The sequence below is a fragment of the Parasteatoda tepidariorum genome, chromosome 7 (genome assembly GCF_982258835.1).
Source record: "Parasteatoda tepidariorum strain Cologne lab strain chromosome 7, Ptep-v5.0, whole genome shotgun sequence".
NCBI classification, from domain to species: domain Eukaryota; kingdom Metazoa; phylum Arthropoda; class Arachnida; order Araneae; family Theridiidae; genus Parasteatoda; species Parasteatoda tepidariorum.
Window position 1 is genome coordinate 39132688 of NC_141761.1, and position 20598 is coordinate 39153285.

At 24.5% G+C, this 20598-nt stretch overlaps 1 protein-coding gene across 1 annotated transcript in view; it reads right to left on the reverse strand.

Annotated features, from left to right (window-relative positions):
- Positions 1 to 20598, reverse strand: part of LOC107447044 (uncharacterized) — a 210312-nt gene that overhangs the window by 123366 nt on the left and 66348 nt on the right. The window contains exons 63-66 of the mRNA XM_087167704.1: positions 18981 to 19013; positions 16548 to 16583; positions 16313 to 16360; positions 15287 to 15319 (exon numbers count right to left, since the gene is read on the reverse strand). Coding sequence (XP_087023830.1) covers positions 15287 to 15319; positions 16313 to 16360; positions 16548 to 16583; positions 18981 to 19013 — 150 coding nt within the window. The remainder of the gene's footprint in view (positions 1 to 15286; positions 15320 to 16312; positions 16361 to 16547; positions 16584 to 18980; positions 19014 to 20598) is intronic.

Below are 20598 nucleotides of genomic sequence, written 5' to 3' on the forward strand. Positions count from 1 at the left end.
GATCAATTTAAAAGAGAAAAAGGAAATGAAACCAAAAATAGAAATTTAACAAACAACAAAGATGAGTATCAGAAAAGGATTGATAATGCTGATTATAAAATGAATATGATGAAAAGATATTTAGAAGCTTTATCAGCTATTAAACAAGGTAGACATTACACAGGAAAAGGTTTAGAAGATAAACTGAATATCTTAGTTGATTTGACAGATAAAATTTGTAAAGGTTCTAAAAGTAAAAAATTGTATAATAAAACTGTAGATTTGTTGGATTTACTTTTAAGAGAGGGAACTATGACAAACGATCAGGTAAAGGAATACTATGGAAAATTTCTTAGTATATAAATGAGTAATTATATTGTAAAAAAAGTATACTTGAGCGACAGTCAGATTTCTAAATTGAAATCAGCTTATAAAAATGGTGAAGAACTTAGTTTACAAATAGATAAAAGTAAAACACCCAATTTTGATTTACATTTAACAGCTACACAAATTAACCAAATTGATAAAGGTAAAAGAATTAAAATATCAAAGACTCAACTGAAAAAGAATGGAGGGTTTTTACCATTTTTAGTACCTTTACTTTCTACTTTAGCATTAGGAGCAGCTAGTGGAGCAGCTGGTTGGGGTACTAAAAAAGTATTGGACAAAATTTCTGGATCAGGTAAAAAAAAAAACTTGTGGAAAGGGAGTCTATCAGCCATGGGAATATCCAACAAAATGATTGAAAACAATATGAAAAATGAAAAAGGATTTAGAGGTATATTTACTATAGATATGTTACCTAAAAAGATAAGAAAATTTGAAAACGGAATTATAAATTTAGATGTATCTACAGGTCCTGGAACTCATTGGGTTTGTTATTATAATGATCCAAAATATAATTTTGTTGAATATTTTGATCCTTTTGGAGAATATAAATATAACAATAGAATAATAAAAAATGATTTTCTTCCTCAAAACATACTAAGTTATTTAAATACTTCTGGAAAAGAAATTAGATATAACGATAGTTTTTTACAAAGTCCGAGTTCTGTAAGATGTGGTTTCTATTGTATGAAATATATAACTGAAAGAAATAAAAATAAATCTCCTATTGAAGTTTTATATTCATTTACTCAAGAACCTAGTAAATTAAATGAAAAAATTGTTCTTTATAAATGAAGTATATTATATTAGATTCGAAAAACGTAGATAAATCTGAAGATTTCACCATTGAGTATTCGAGACCTTTTCATTTTACAGAGATAGCTCTTCAGTCTTTTTCAATGTATATTTCATGGAATAATATTACGGAGAAAAACAATAAATTTTCATATTTTGATGGAGTTAAATGGACAGATTTCATTATTCCTCATGGTCATTACAATATAAGAGGTTTGAATCGTTATATGGTAAAATATTTTGGAAATGATTCACCTATATTATTTGGAATAATAGAAGAAAGACAAAGGTTTAGTATTAAACTCGAGAAGAATTATAAAATTGATTTATCTAAAAGTGAATTGTACAAAATTTTAGGCTTTGAACCTGAAATATATGAAGAGGAAGAGCAAGAAGGTAAATTTATTGCGGATATAGCTAATGGTAATGATAATATTTATATTCACTGTGATATAGTGGATGGTGCTTATATAAATCAGTTTCAATCTCAAGTTATTTATTCTTTTACATCATCAAATCCTCCTGGAAGTTTATATGCTAAAGAATTTGATAAACTAATATTTTTTCCGGTTAAATCTGATTCTATTAATCGAATTAGAATGAGAATTACAAATCATAGAGGTGAACTAATTGATTTAAATAAACAAGAAGTACAGTACAAATTTATTGCTAAATAAATGAATAAACAAAGATTGTACAGAAAGAGTAAAAAAATACAAGGAAGAGGCTTCTTTTCAGACTTTATAAGTCCTATTGTAGAAGATAAATCTAAGGAATTTGTGAGAGAAAAATTGAATGAAATATTTTCTAAAAATAAAAAACATGGTACTGGATTGAAATTTTTTATTCCTAAATAAATGGATAAAATTTACGATTTGAAAGACACTAGTTATTATTATAACAACGACGTCGAAAGTTTTGAATATAGAGAATTAAAAAGTGAAAATAGAAATAATATTCATGAAAATGCTACATATAATTTCTTTATCAATGATACAAATGCTAATATTTTATATTCTGCGGGATATCTGCAACAAGAATTAAAAATTGTAAAAGGAGATGGAGGTGTAATAAGTAATGAAAATGTTACTCTAGTGAATGGATGAGGTCTCATTAATTCAAACAGGTTGATTATAGGAAATACTGAAGTTGAATCCACTATAAATTATAAAGCCATTATGAATCAAGTATTAGGGATGATACACTTCACCCCTGATTATTCAACATCGGAAGCTACTAACATGTTCTTTTATGTAGATACAACTGATTCTGTAGATAGAAACAATTTCAAATATAATGGAACTCTGATAGATACTACCAAAATAACTGATTTTTTTAAAAACCTTAAACTAAATGAAAGTTTTAATGAAGGATTTTCAAAAAGATGTAAATTTACTAAAAATAGTCAAACAGTAAAAATATGGATTCCTTTAAAGTATATATTTGATTTCTTTAACGAATATAAAAAAGTAATGACAGGTTTCCAAGTTAAAATAGAAATTCAGAGAAATGATAGTAAAAATATGTTGTATACAGATATTCAAAATCCAGATTTTAAGGTTCTTGTTGAAGATTTATCACTTTGGTTACCTTATGTTAGATTTAAAAATTCCGCATCTGTAAAATTCAATGAATTAAAATTATCAAATACTCCTATAGAAATAAATTGGGATCATTATAACATTATCAAATCAAATGTATTTTATAAAAATTCCAGTGGGTCTTATTCTATTCCTGCTACATCTGATGAAGTTTTGAGTTTATATGTCATTCCTCAATATGAAGATAGAAATGAAAACATGAATCAAAATAATATGATGTTTGATCACTTGGATATGATAGAATGTTGGTTAATGATTAATAACATTAAAGTTCCCACTGTAAGTTATATGATGGACTTTAATAAAAATGATTATAATCGATTATATTATGCTCTTTTAGAATCAGGAATGAATAATATAAATTCTGAAACTGGTTGTATGATAAACTATTCAAATTTCAGTAAGTATCCTATAATTTGTTTCAACTTGGCAAACCATGAAAATTATACGAACTTGAGTAATTTAATGATTGAATTCAATTGGAGGTTGAGAAATAATACTACTAAAAATTATGTTTTTTACTTTATTTTGAAAGAAAGAAACAAATGCTCCTTGAATATGTCAACTCAGGATATAAAAATGATTAAAACTCTGAAAACATAAAGGATTTTTTCTATTTTAATAAATGGCTGCTTATTATCCACTTTACGACAATGAAATAAAAGAAGGACCTTTAGGACCACCAGGTGTAGGATTTAAATTAACGAATGATGGTAATTATGATATGGAAAGTAAACTATTAAAAAATGTTTTACATCCTCAGGAAGATAATGATTCTTCAACTAAAAAATATGTAGATGATTTAAAAAATAAGTGTTTGATTCGTAATAACGGTTATTTTAATGCTAGAAATAAATGTATTAGAAATATAGCTACTCCTCAAGAGGACAATGATGCTTCAACTAAAAAATATGTCGATGAATTAAAAGACAAAAGTTTAATACATGATGAAAATAATTTTGATGCTAAAAATAAAATCATATCAAATGTAAAAGAACCTGAAAAAGAAGGCGATGTGGTTACCAAAAAACATCTTGATTATTATTGTATACTGTGGGATAAAATTAATAGAAGTTATTATGCCCACAACGAAAGAATATCGAGTGTAAAATGGCCCATAAATGATACTGACGTTGCTAATAAATATTACGTTGATAATAAAACTTTTTGCGCTACCACAGATAGACTTGTTCAGTTTACAGGTGTGGGTTACAAGACTTTTGAATTCAACGAAACTACTTCAAAACTTTTAGATTCAAACTTGAAATTATCACAAAACATGTATATGAAAATTACCATCTTTTTAGCCTGTGACAAAATGAATGAAAAGCCAAAAATACGTTTAGAAAAAGTGAAAGAAGTACTTCTTGATAAAGAGATAAATGTTAATGAAGATTCAATAACTATGTTTGCGTATGGAAAGTTAAATGAAGTTTTAACATTATCAGTGCTAACAGGAGGAGGTTGTAAATTAAAGCCTTATTTACATATTGAAAAGATAAATTTTTCTTCTTAATAAATGGCCAATGAAATTAATTGGAACGACTTTTCTAGAAAGAAACTTACAGAAGATGTAATTATAAGTTTAGCCGATTATTTAAATTGGGAATATGTGTTTCAATTTTCTGAATTATCTGAAGTTTTAATCGAACGATATGTGCAGCCAAATGATTGGTATATTATTTCTCAATATCAAAAACTCAATGAACCTTTTATTGAAAAACATGCCTCTGATGTAGATTGGGAAAAAATATGTAGATACCAAACCTTATCTATCCGTTTTATTGAGAGACATTTAGATAAAGTGACTTGGTATGAAATATCAAGATTCCAAAGATTGGATTTAAGATTTATAGAAAATTATTCTGACCGTTTAAATATGAATGTTGTATCTAGATATCAAAAATTATCAATGAACCTTATAAGAAAATTTCAAGATTATGTAAATTGGGATTATATTATACAGTATCAAGATATTGATAAAGACTTTGTAATAGAATTTGTTTCTAAAATAGATTTCTGTCTTTTAATAAAAAATAAAAGTAATATATTACCAGAAGAATTTTATAATTCAAACAAAGAAAAGATAGTTTGTATACTTCTTGCTGAAATTTGTCATAATACACGAGTACCGCTATATGAACCATTAAAAGAATAAATTATTTAAAAAAATATTTTTATTTTAATAATAGTTTTACTCGTAGTAGATTATTTTTTACTCGCAGTAGATTATTTTTTAATTAATAAATGTATTCTAAAATTGTAATTAAAGACTATAATGAACCAGATGAATTTAAAGATCCAAATCAACATCCTCTATTGCCTATACATCCCTTTAGATTAATCATAAATGGTTCTTCCAACAGTGGAAAATCGAACTTATTAATCAATTTAATTTATGACTATTTACACTTTGATAGACTTTACATGTGTACAAAAGACATATTTGAATCTAAGTATGAAAAATTACAAGAAAAATACATTCAATTTACAGATGTAGAATTAGAAGATATTCAAAAATGTAAAGGCTTAAAGAATAAAAAAGAAGTTTTGAAAGAATATAAAAAATTTAAAAAAGATCAAGTTTTGTTTTCTTCCAAACTAGATGATTTTATTACCGTAGATGACTTGGATCCTTCCTATATGAATTTAGTTGTATTTGATGATTGTATATGTGAAAAAGATCAACAATCTATAGAAGAATTTTTTATACGAGGAAGAAAGAAAAATACATCCCTTATCTATATAAGTCAGTACTATTATAAAATACCTATAACCATCAGAAGTAACAGCAATTATTTTATATTTTTCGATATGAAACAAAAAGAAATTAAACAAATAATACGAGAAATAGATGGTCAATTAACAAAAGAAGAATTTAATAAAATGTATAAGAACTGTATCAAAAAACCATATGATTTTTTAGTTTTAGACTTAGTCAATCCTAATATGAGGTACCGAAATAAAGAATTTGTGTATATATAAATGGAAGAATATTTAGAGAAAAGAATTTTTATTCACAGAAAAAGTTATAATTACTATCAAAAGATTAGTATCGCACTATCTATGAGTAAGTTTTTATTTAGTGCGTCTGGCTTATCTGGTTTTATTTTAATCCCTTTATCAGCTTTGAGTTTAGGAGCTGGTGTTATTGAAGTGGTTGACAGATCTTTAAATATATCCGAAAGAAAAGAAGAGTATAAATATACTTACAAATTTTATAAACAACTACTGAATTTGTTTAAAGCTAATACATTAACTGAAGAAGAAATTCATAAAAAAGAGGCTGAATTTATTCAAAGTTTGAAATATTTTCCTTTAGAGAAATACGTTAAAAAAACTCAATTGAATGGCTACAAATACATATAATTTTTTATTGCCTATAAATGACGTGTAAAAGTAATATATTCAAAGTTGGAAAATTAAGTAAAGACGGAAAGTTCAAATTTTGTTGTAAAGAATGTGGTCAAAAAGGATCTGGCTTTATCAATTCAACAATTAATAATTTGCCCTTTGAAATGCATTTACCAGGACATCAATTTACAGGACCTGGAACACAATTATTACATGGAAAGAAAAGATTAAACGATGATTTAACATATAAAGAATGGAGTAAGCCCATTAACAGAGTAGATGAAATAGCATATAAACATGATGTTTGTTACCTTAAAAATAAAGATACTAAAACTAGAAATGATGTATGTGATAAAAATATGATAGAAGAGTTAAATACAATTCCAAATCCTACAATCAGGGAAAGGCTAGATAGAGCAGTTGTTAAACCTATTATCAAAGCCAAAAGAACATTCGGTATGGGTATGATTTATTGTTTAAAATGTAAAAATTTTACTAATACTAAAGATGTTTATGAAGAAACTTCTAAAAATGGAAGATTGACGAGGAAAGGTATATGTGAAGTTTGTGGATCTAAAAAAAGTACTTTTTTAAAGAAAACGGGGTCATAAAAACAGTTTATTATGATCCCGAAAAAGGTTATTGTGGTATCAATGAATTAAAAAGAAAAACAGGTTTATCTCAAAAACAAATTACAGATTTTTTACATGAACAAGATGTTTATACTAGACATAAACCAATTATTCGTAAATTTAGAAGAAGGAGATGTTACGTTTCACATATTGATGATCAATGGCAAGCGGATTTATTATTTATAAAACCATTTAGTAAATATAATAGTGGAGTTAATTATATTTTAACAGTTATTGATATGTTTAGTAAATATGCTTGGGCTATTCCAATAAAAAGAAAAACAGGCGAAGAAGTATCAAATGCTTTCAAGTTAATATTTAAAGAACGAATTCCAGAGAAACTACAAACGGATAAAGGTACGGAATTTATTAATAAAGATACTCAAAAATTATTCAAAGATAATAATATTCATTGGTTTACTACTGAAAATGTTGAAATAAAATGTTCTATTGTTGAAAGATTTAATCAAACAATTAATGGAAAAATAAGAAAATATATGGCAGCAAATAATACAAATAAATACTTAGAAGTACTAGATAAATTAGTTTGTAATTATAATAATTCTTATCATCGATCTATTAAAATGACACCCTCACAAGCCAGTCGGACAGAAAATGAAAGTATCGTATACAATAATTTATTTTCTAAAAAAGAAATAAAGAAACCAAAGTTTAAAATAGGCGATAAAGTTAGAATTTCAAAATATAAAGAAACATTTACCAGAGGTTATCATCCTACATTTACAGAAGAAATTTTTATAATATCTGAAATATTGAAAACAGATCCTATAACTTATAGAGTGAAAGATTTAAATGGTGAAGAAATTAACGGAACTTATTATGAAAAAGAATTAGTAAAATATAATAAGAAAAATGAAACATATAAGATTGAAAAAATAATAAAAAGAAAAGATAATAAGTTATTCGTAAAATGGCTAGGTTACCCTGAAGAATTTAATAGTTGGATAGATGAAAAAAATATTATTCTAATTTAGGAATCAATTGAATTATATCATTTTTAAATCTTTCAATATCATAATCTTTTAATTTTAAATGATTAAATTTAGTTTCTATATAAGAAATATTTTCTTTTATTCTGTTAAATAAATTAATAGCATTCGGATTATATTGAATTTCATGAGCTATTTTTAAATTAGGATATCTAAGTTTTAAATCTCGTATAGTTTTATTATATAAACCTCTTTGACATCTAATAACATAATAATGATAATCAGAATCATTTTTATTCTTTTCTATTATTGTAAACATGTTTAATTTTCTAGGTTGAGATGTTTTAGGTGTTACGTCTTCTTTATATTTTTTATTTTTTATTCTTAAGTCATTCATTTTAATTTTTATTATATCTAATTTCTTTTGAAGTTTATCATTATCATTTTTATATTTTTCATTAAATTTATTAGCATAATAATTAATTACAACATCGTTTACTTTTTTAGAAAATTCAGGTGAAATCCAACAAGCTATATTTGTAATTAAATCCTTAGAAACATAAGTCCCATTATATTTTAATTCAGTTGCATTTCTACCTTTAATTTCATAAAATAATGAATTTTCTAGAGGGCCCGAATTCGGGCCTTCTAGGAATTTAGTTAAATATAAAATTAACTCTTTAGATTCTTTATTTTCTAACCACTTTTTAAATCTTTTACCTCCTGATTTACATAGCTTAGAAGCATTGAAATATCCAGTATTTTTATCTATTATTAATTTAAAATCTCCAAACAATCCATAATAATAACTATCTTTAATTTGCTCATAACAAACATCTTTTAAAGAAGCCATTTTATTAGGAAACATTTCTATAAATGCTTTTATTTCAAATCAGTCGAGCAACAAATGATTCATCGAAATGACGTCGTTTCCTTCTGGAAGTTTCTACACGTTTCGAAATCATTTACTTCCGTGTTTCGTTCATTTGAGTTCAAATCGTCGAAGGAGTAGGTTATTATATTTAAGATTTAAGTTAAGTAGATTATTCTTTTCTTTTTTTTTTTGTATTTTCAAATTATTTTTCCTGCATGTTTTTTAATTCTTATTGTATTTTATTATTCTGAAAATGAATTACTTATAGTTTTATTAAACGAATTACTTAAATATTTCTTATTTTCATTATTATTCTTATTTTAAATTTTCTTATACTAATTATTCTTATTTTAAATTTTCTTATACTAATTATTCTTATTTTAAATTTTCTTATTTAACGTAAAGTTTCTGAAAACGAACTTTAAAGCTTTATTTATTATTATTATTTTAGATAACTAAAAATAATAAGACTTTATTTTCTAAGTTTATTAATTTAAAGCTTCGATCTGTTGAATTAACTTTGTAAAATTCCTTTAGTCTTAATTGTTTTAAAAAAGATTCGGAAAAGCTGATGTCTTGCGAAAGAGAGCCATCTAGATGGCTGTAATGATTGCGTAATAAGGTCTGTGACGTAAGAGAGCCATCTAGATGGCTGTAATGATTACGCAATAAGGCCTGTGACGTAAGAGAGCTATCTTTATGGCTCTCATAGGAATTGTGCAATAAAAGCCATCTCGGTGGCTGTGATTGCGCAATAGAAAGAAAGAACACATATTTAAATATTCTTTTAAATAAATGGAAAATGTTTATACAGAGATATTTAAACAAATTAAGAATAAAAAAATAAGTTACGATTCAGAAGAAGATGAATATTTTTATGACACGAAAGATTTTGATATTTTTTTAAAACAGAGATACAATTCGAGAATTAGTTTTTTTAAAAAGTTAAAAAGAAAATTGAACTTGGTTTTTACAGTTGAAGCAGATGAAATGTTTTTAAAATTTTTAGATTATATGTATTTTAAAAAGAGTTTAAATTATAAATATTTTATGAAAAAGATATGTGATTATTATAATATTCCTAATAATATTAAGTTAGGTAGTCCGAAAAAACAAAACATTTATGATGAAATTTGGAATTCGTTTCTTAAAGAGACAGAAAAGTATTTATAAAAACTCCATTTAATAAATGGAAGATAAATTTTGTTGCGATTGTAAGACTTTGAAATCAGCTGACGAATTTTACAAATATAAAAAATATTTATTTAAAAGATGTATAGATTGTGATCTTAAAAGAAAATATATATATTATGAATGCGATTGTGGCAAAAATTATACTTATTCACATAAACAAAGACATTTTAGAAGTAATTTTCATATAAAACGTATGAACTCCTTTTTATAAAAGTATTTATAAATTTTCTTCCTTATAAATGAGTAACATGACAAAGGAGTTCAAACACTTGAGTAATGTACTCTCAACTTTCAGTATTAAAAAACTAAGAGAATTGATAACTAAACTTAAAATTCCTGTCCTGACTGATAAGAGATTAAAATCAAATATTATTGAATCAGTAGTTTCTTATATCAAAAGTACAGGAAATTATAAATCTGTTTTATCAGATTATTTAGGATTGGATGCTTCTTATTATATGGAAAACAAAACTAAACTATTTAATAAATATCCTAAGTATAGAAATGAATTAAAAAAAGTTTTTGATTCTTATAATTTAAAATATAAAGATGGTAAATTTATACCAAAAGTAGAAAAAAATATTTTAACTGAAACTAATTTAAATGCTTTGTATAGGCCTCAAAAAATAAAAGATAAGGTAAAAGTAGAGGTAAATCTTAAAAATTTCGTTAAACCAGATTATAAAATTATTGAATTCAGAGGTCAATATATTGAAAAATATAAAGTTTATAGAAAACAATATAGAGTGGTAGGATCTAAAATTTTACCTGAACAATACTATAATATTTTAAGAAATGTATTTAAAAGGGCTATTGGAAATATTATAGGAAAAGTAGATGTAATTATACATAATCCTAAATTAAATGTACCTTTTCATGATAAAATTATGTCAACTAAAACTGCTTTTAATGAATACATTGATAAATTATCCAACCAAATTGAATATAAAGAACTCGATATAACAGAGTGTATATTTGATTTTAATGTCATCGAATTACCTCATGGTGGTAGACACAAGGCTTTAAAAATGTATTCTGAAACAGATCCAGCAAAAAAGAAAAGTATTTGTCAAATAAAAAATGATGATAATATATGTTTGGCTAGATCAATTGTAACAGCTTTAGCTATCCAAAATCCTGAACTGTTAAGTGATAAATTATGTACTGAAAAATTATCAAGTAATGAAATAATTTATATTAAAAAAGGTCGTGTTTTACAAAAAACATTAGCTATAAAATTACATGATGTATGTAAAATTCCTTTAGAAGTGTGTAGTTTAGAAGAAGTTAAAATATTTGAAAATTTTTTAGACATTCAGATCAATATAGTTTGTAGAGAAAATGGTAATGAAATTATATATAATGGTGATTATAAATCAACATGTATTTTTATATATAAGAATAGAAATCATTTCGATGTCATTACATCAATGACAGGATTTTTAGGTAAGAATAATTATTGTAATTATTGTAAAGTGGGTTATAAACGTTCAAATCAACATAAATGCCCTTTAAAATGTGATAGGTGTTTTGTTAAAGAATCTAATTGTGAAGGAGAGGAAATATTTTGTAAAAAATGTAATCGGAAATTTAAAGGAAAAGGTTGTTATAATAATCATAACAAATTTTCAAAGAAAAAACCTAGTGTTTGTAAAGTTTTATGGAAATGTTTAAAATGTAAAAGAAATATTAATAGAGAGGACAGAGACCCTGATGAACATATATGTGGTGAATATCGTTGTAATAATTGTTGGAAATGGGTTATAAAAGGTCATGAGTGTTTCATGAAAAATGAAAAAAGTAAAGGAGGTGTATGTGAAGATAATTGCGTAAAAAATGAATGTAATAAAAAAGAATGGTGTGAAAAATGTAAAGATGATTATACAGAAAAATACTTATTTTTTGATGTTGAAACCCAGCAAGATACAGGAATTCATGAAGTGAATCTAGTTATATGTCATGATTTTCATGGAAACGAAACAGAATTTAAAAATGAAAACGATTTTTGTGAGTGGTTATTTGATGGATATACAGCTATAAACGTTGGATATACAGTTATAGCTCATTATGGAAAAGGATTTGATTTTCAATTTTTAGCTAAGTATTGTTTTAAAAAACATATAAAAATATTCACAATTTATCAAGGAAATAAGTTAATATATATGAAAGCTGATGAGTATAATATAAGGTTTATTGATTCTATTAATTTTACAATGTGTCCACTTAAAAAATTTCCTAAAACATTTGGTTTAAATGAACTGGCCAAGGGTTATTTTCCTCATTTATTCAACAAACAAAAGAATCAAAATTATATTGGTAAATATCCAGATAAATATTACTATGGATATAATTATATGGTTAATGAAGACAGGAAAAAATTTGATAAATGGTATGATTCCATTAAACATGAAACCTTTGATTTCCAAAAGGAATTTATAAAATACTGTAGATCTGATGTAGATATTTTAAGAAAAGGTTGTATAGAATTAAGAAGATTATTCTTAGAAACTGTGAATGTAGATCCGTTTAAATATGTAACTTTAGCTGGTTTATGTATGGCCATTTACAGAGATAAATTCTTGAAAGAAAACACAATAGCTATTGATGAAATTGTCATTCAAAAAGATCAGTACAGTAAAAAATCAATAGCTTGGTTAGATTACATATCAAAAAAGGAAAATATTAATATACGCCATGCTTTGAATGGAGGAGAGAAAAAATTACAATTAGGTGAAAAATGTTATAAGGTAGATGGATTTTATAAAAATACAGTATTTCAATTTAATGGATGTTTCTGGCATGGATGTAACAAATGTTTCACTAGAACACAAGTAAACACTGTTAATCAATTGCTCATGGAAGATTTATATAAACGAACTAAGAAGATCAATAAAAATATAATTGAAGCGGGTTATGAATTGGTAAATATCTGGGAGTGTGATTTTGATAATAATAAGGATATGAAACAATACATGAAAAAAGAATGGAAGAGAGATTTTATAGAACCTTTAAATCCTAGAGATGCTTTTTATGGTGGAAGATGTGAACCTACCAAATTAAAATATGAAATGAAAAGTAATGAAAAAGGTAGATATATTGACGTATGTTCTTTATATCCTACTGTAAATTATTTTGATAACTATCCAGAAGGTCATCCAATCAAAATATTTAATCCTAAAAAATACGATGAAAATTGGTATGGATTAATAAAATGTAAAGTACTTCCACCTAGAAAATTATATCATCCAGTATTACCTTATAAAGAAGAAAAATTAATATTTTCATTATGTAGAACTTGTTCTGAAACAATAAAATGTAATCATTTCAAAACCACTTTAGAAAAAAAGAAATGTGAAATTTGTTACGAGATAAGAAATTCAGAATGTAAACACGATGATAGCGATAGATGTATAATCGGAACTTGGACTACTGAAGAGATCAGATTAGCTATTAAAAAAGGATATAAAATATTGAATATTTATGAAGTGTGGCATTTCGAAAATAAAACGAATGAACTGTTTAAAGAATATGTCAAGACGTTTTTAAAAATAAAATTAGAAACATGTGACAAGTGGAAAAATAATTTCAAAAATGAAGAAGAGTATAGAAAAGTAGTTAAGGAAAAATTAAGTATTAATTTAGATAAAATTGAAGAAAATCCAGGTTTAAGATTCATAGCTAAAATATGTTTAAATTCTTTATGGGGTAAGTTTGGTCAAAGAAATAATACGAAACAAACTGAATATGTGATGGAAATTGAAGATTTTTATAGAATTATTCTAAATGATACTATTAAAGATTTGAATATGAATTTTTTAAATGACGATTGTGTGGAAATGAGTTATAAAATGAAAGATAAATTTGAAAAAAATAACTTCAATACTAATATATATATAGCTGCTTTTACAACTAGTTCTGCCAGAATTAGATTATATGAAATGTTAGATAAATTAGGAGATAAAGTACTTTATTATGATACAGATAGTATAGTATATATAGACGACGGAACCAATAAAATTGAAACGGGATGTATGTTAGGAGAATGGACTGATGAATTGGGAAATGATAAATATATTACATCTTGGATAGCTGGAGCCTCTAAAGATTATGGGTATAAATTAAATGATAAATCGGTACATGGAAAAGTAAAAGGTTTTAAAATGTCTTATCAGAGTGAAACCATATTAGACTTTGATAATAGAACTAAAATAATAACAGGTGAAACAGATTGTTTAGATGTAGAAATCAATCAGTTTAAAATCGAAAAAGATAGGAATATTTCAAGTATTAAAACAAATAAACGTTATACCTTTGGATACGATAAACGTAGACTTTTAGATAATTATGATACTGTACCTTTTGGCTTTTAAAAAAATGTTTCTTAATAAATGGATAAGATTACAATCATCCTAAACATTCAGGGATTTATTTTTCCCAGTCGTAAGATTTTAAGAGAGATAGGATGGGTTCATTTAAATTTACCAATCGGTGAATATATTGGCGTATTTACACCTAATTGTGAATTGAATGATCAAGAATTGAAGATTGTACGTAAATGTACTTCAGAAGTACACGGATTAAGATTTAATAGAAATAAGAATAGTTTATGGATAAATCATCTAGATGTAAAAAATTATATAAATAACCTATATCAACTATATGGTGGTACATTTGCTTATAAAGGAGGTATTTTAGAAAAAGAGATATTAGATGAATTGAATATACCATCTATTGACATTGATGTACCTAAATGTACTAAAATTTTAGGACCTGGATGTTCGTTATACAAGTGTATGTATTATAGAAATTATATTACAAAAAATGTTCTTAAATAAATGGAAGAATTTAATGACCTCAAACGATTTCCTGAAACATACAAATTAAATGAACTCGAGATAGGTAAATATAATTTAATATCATTGAGAAAAATAAATACAAAATACGGTGACTCTATTATAGCTAGATTAGAAGTAGACAATGATGAGAAAGATTTTTATCTCTCGAAATGTCATGGTGAATTATCTGATAAAGCTATAAGAAAAATTAATAGTGGAAAATATATTTTTGATTTTAAAGGTAAAAATAAATATTACGATTATGAATTACATGTAAAATAAAAAACGATATTTTCAATAAGGTTTTAATAAAATAAAAATTATTAATATAAAAATAAGAATTTTTAAATATACTGATATTTCATATAAAAATGTAAAATATTGGTCTATTTTAAATTTTTTTAATATTAAAAATAGGAAATTAATAGTAGTATATAGGGAAGGGCAAAAGTGTCCTCTAGCCCCCCCATATACTACTATTATCTCTTTGTTAACAGCAGTATTATTCCGTTTTCTTTGCAGTACGAATTTATTGAAAAGTATGAGTTGCGAAAGTGTACAATTAGTCTATGGTATTTTATTATAATAACTAAAGTTATGTCTGAATTATTACCCAATGAAATTCAGAAATAATCTACGGCTGATACCAAGAAACGTGTTAAATTTTTTGAAATTTTTTACTTACTTTTGTTTCTTTCTTCTTCTTGTAATTCCAATGCTTTAAAGAAAAAGCACATTAAAAATAATCTTAGTCTTCAGAAAAGTAATATAGTTTGTGCATTTTGTTACAAGATAAGGTATTCCAAGGATTAAGGGAAATAAACGTTTTATTACTCATTTTAAATGAAAAAAATAGTGCATGATGCAAATGGTGAAACTTGAGACAATGATTAAAAATATTACTATCTCAACTCATTTTAATAAACTTAAACTTATTCTTTTTACTGTGTAAACCAAACTAAATGTTATTATTTCAAAAATTTGAAGTAAATGTGTTCGGTCATGAGAAAATAGTTCTAAATTAAATTATGACAAGAAGAGCTTAATCACTGAAAAACTTAAAAAAGCGATGTATTTTTATATTTTAAATCTTATTTAACAGAAAATTCAAGTTCATTACAAATAATCGTTCTTAAGAAAATTAATAGTTTTAAGAATGCTTGAAGAAGCAATATTTGAATAGAAATTTTTCTTATTTTCTGCATTTACAATTTTTGGTGTTTGGCTATACAACTTTTTACTGAATTTAACTGAAATTGATGCATTTTGTTAAAATTTTACTGTTGTAATATTATTTAATTAAAATATTTAGTTATTGTGAATTTAGTTTTATTAGTAAATTTAAACTAAATTGTATGGAAACAACGGGACGATTGTTTTTGCTAGAATATAAGGAATAAGCAATAATAAAACATTCATAATTTTAAATATGTTAGTAATTTAAAAATAGTAATGTTATATCAATATAAGTTGTGCACGATTGATAATATGTTGTAAAATTTGAACAATTTGATTTTGTTACAGGATATGAAACTTTTTAATAACAACAATAATAAATCAATATTCAATTTAACTTTTTAAATTTACATTTTTAAAATATCGTTCATGAGAAAGATGATATTGAAAAAATATATAACAAACTGAAAGAAATATAATATTTACCAATGAATATATAAGAATGAATTCAAAAAAATTTTAAGCAAAATCTTACCTATGGTAATATTGGTCAGAAGTTGTTGTTTTTTCATATCGAATTTAACTAAAACATAATTCGTATTTAATTAACTTACAAAAGATGCAATAATTTAATTATATAATTATGCAATTATGCTTTTTTCTAGTTACTTTTTTAATCTTACATTACATAAATATCACATTACATAAACATAAATATTATTAAAAATTAAAATATAAACTGCGTTATAGTAAAGCAATGCTAGACTTACTTTTTTCCTTTCTTTCTTTATCTTGTAACTGCATTTCTAGAATAGTTTAATTCAATAAAATAACTCAATAAATTAAAATTAATGGAATTCAAATATCTTGATGTTCTGGAATATTTATGACATTTAGTAGTACGTATTTAAATTTCTAATTTAATACAATCTGCTGTTTCAAGGTTTTATTATAGAGTGTTTCAGTCATTTAAGTCTTTAATTGGAATTAAATACTAAAAACTTATCTTTCGTTTATGATAATATTTAAAATAGCACATTGGCATAAATTTAAAACTATATATTTTATATTCAAAATTTGAAAAGAAAACACGTATTAGTACATTAACTTTTGACGGCGTTCAACTTTGCTGAAAATTTTACCTTTAAATTTATAAACTCTATTTAACTGGAATCATTTTTCCGTATACTATATTAAAATTTAAAAAAATTCTTCAATTTTTATAATTGTAAATTAAAATAATTTCATTTCTTACAATAATGCTTTAAGCTTTTCATATGAAAGTTTTGTATTTTTGCTGGTTTTTATTTCATAAATTTAAAAAACTCGTTAAAGCACTTTAAAACTTTTTAGAAATGTCTTAATTATTTTGTTGATAACATGTTGAAACTTATAGCATTATTTTCCATAAAAAAATTATAATAATAAAGTTTTTAGTTTTAACTGTCATTTATAAGGAGGTACAGCAGAATTGTGGTGGATTTCATAATTTTTTTTTGTCTCTTCATAGCGATCAGTCTTATCATTATCGAGGCCAATGTTATCTTTATCTTACAGACAAAAGTTTCTATCATTATTAGTTCGTACTCATTGGTCCACCACAACCATTATTTTTCATGATTAAAGGAGTTCAAAAATCATCTATATTACGTTCATCTATATTACGTTCAAATATCGTTCATTCAAATATATTGAGTTCATCTATATTACGTTCAAATATCGTTCGTTCAAATATATTGAGTTCATCTATATTACGTTCAAATATCGTTCGTTCAAATATATTGAGTTCATCTATATTACGTTCAAATATCGTTCGTTCAAATATATTGAGTTCATCTATATTACGTTCAAATATATTTCTGTACATAAAGTAACTTATTTTGTATTTTTCTTCTTATTTTACAATATGTATCAACTATGGAGATCTGGGAATAGTTGCGATAGGTAGTGGTATGGTAGTTACAGTTATTTAAAACTGCATTAAAACGGCGTTAACATACGTTGTTTACTTTTTTATATTTGAATACACGAACATTTTACATACCAACTGTTAGTAGCTTCCCATAATTCAGGCTGAATTAATAAGAATAGGCTGGTAGTTCCACCGAAAAAACATATCGAGGACATTATTCTCGAAATTTTTGGAGTTGCACAGTAAATAACAGTTGTATCTGGTTTGTTGAACACGTATCCCACGTAATTACGTTTTAAATTGGATAAATATTTAATTTATTCTTCTTAAATAGGCATTTTAATTCATAAAATGTTTCAACGTATTTTCTTTTTCCGACAAATGCATTTTACTTCAACTCAAATAAAATCACTCCTAGAAAAAACTAGTTTTAATTTACATAATGTTCTTCAAATGAAGATAGCATTTTTTATGATGATATTTTAAGATGAAAAGTTTTAACTATTTTGCGTAACTAAAAATATGAACTTTAAAATTTAATAAAAAAAGCAAACCTGCTGCTTTTTTCGAATCTATAATTTTAAGTTTTTAAGTATTTTTGAGAACTTAAAAAAGTAATATTTTTCAGTATTTTGCAAATATGAATGAATGTATTATTCAAATATCCTTAAAAAAAGATAAAAACCGCTTCATTTGGTGATTTATAATTTTTGTTAAATGGAATTGAAATTTATGAAAAATGAGTAGAATTAATTTCAGCAATAAATTAACATTTGTCTTTTGTAATACCACGCATGTTAGGGGACAATAAGATGCTAGGAAGTTTGTATGAGACAATGTTAAAATGAGCAAATCTAAAGTAAATTAGGATATATCCTTTAAAAATCAGAAACAATTAGTTGTGCTTCATTTCATAGTTTTTCTCTTGATATATAAAAGAGAAAGAATAAGAAAATCTTTAGTTTTATAAAGATTTTATCCTATTTCTACAGATCTACAAATTTGATACTTTTAGATTAATTCCTATTTATTCAAATAAATGGGTAATTAGTGAGCAAGAACTAAGAAATGCAAATCGTTGTATTGAAATATCTTAAAATTCTTTTTTAGGTGTTCTCTTGATAGTTTGGAAATAATGTATATAGAAAATTAAATGTTGTTATGCTACTTTTTAAATAGTTTTGTCTTTGATTGCATTTAAACAAAAGTTATTATACCAAATTTTTGTCAACACAAAGTAGCTAATGTACTAATAAAAATCAAATAAATAATGAATGAATGCAAAAAATACCATTTGTTATAAATACAAGGAATGGATCAAGGGCTGAAAAAAGAATAGAAAAATAATTTTATGGTAAAGTTATTCAGTATATAATTAATACATAGTTAATTAGTTAATTTAAATTGGTAAATATACAATATATATATATATATATATATATATATATATATATATATATATATATATATATATATATATATATATATATATATATATATATATATATATATATATATATATATATATATATATATATATATGATGAGGGGGGATTGCTACCCCGTCATTAGCCGTATCGTTGATAGTGGTATATATGAATGTTCATTTAGGCCAATATTGAATGAATAAAACAATAACAGTTGAGTTTCCAGGAAATAATGTACAAATCATTGAATGTAAATTTAGATTTTATTAAGTATAATTTGAATCAGATAGTGGCCACATCTTCAAAATAAGAAATCCCTTAAAGGGATGAAATAATAATACTCTCTATTGAGAGATCATAAAGCCAGAACAACATTTCTGACCGTTAGAAAATTGAGGCTGGGGAGGCCCCCTAAAAGGGGTCCCAGCCTCACCAATTTAGAAATTCAAAGTGAATATATTTATTCTCAACGGACAGAGAAAGTATGGGTAGGAGATCCAAAATTAGCGGCGATTTATCACCGTATATCATAGCCAAAAACAAAGCCAACTAGCATATACACATGGGTTTAAAAGAACACCTTGGCGATCACGAGTCGCCAACAAATTTATGTGAATTATTATAACCATGCAACCGAAACATTTAGCCGTTGGAAAATTAGAATCAAAAGTTATAAATAGATTTTTGTTTTCGATTAGAGGCGACAGTGAATTTATATGTCTGCATAATAATGAAATAAAAAGAAAGTATCCGTTACATTGATCTGGAAGAGAAGAAATAAATATTTTATGTTCGTTTAAAAAGATTAAGTTTTTGATTTATTTTAAAAATAATTCTATTAATAAAAATAAGCTTAAGTAATGAAGGATATTTTAAAAGATAGAAAATAAATATGTGTATGCCAATTCTGGCATCACAATATATATATATATATATATATATATATATATATATATATATATATATATATATATATATATATATATATATATATATATATATATATATATATATATATATATATATATATATATATATATATATATATATATATATATATATATATATATATATATATATATATATATATATATATATATATATATATATATATATACCGCGGTTATATATATATATATATATATAACCGCGTTTTAATTCACGCCGGTAAGTTTGATTTCCTTTTACAGTTTTCTTTTATTTCATGATTTTTTTCAAAATAAGGTTTTTTGCGATATCGACACATATAAAGAATAATTTTTATCTTAGGATAATTATTCTTTATTCAGAAATATCGCATTATTTATGGCAATTAGATGTGTCTTGACAACGACTATTTGCTTATACCATTCTTGTTTCTCTACCATTTAGTTTTTTATTTTTATTTTATTCATGTTTTTCATGTTAATTTGTGTATATATATATATATATATATATATATATATATATATATATATATATATATATATATATATATATATA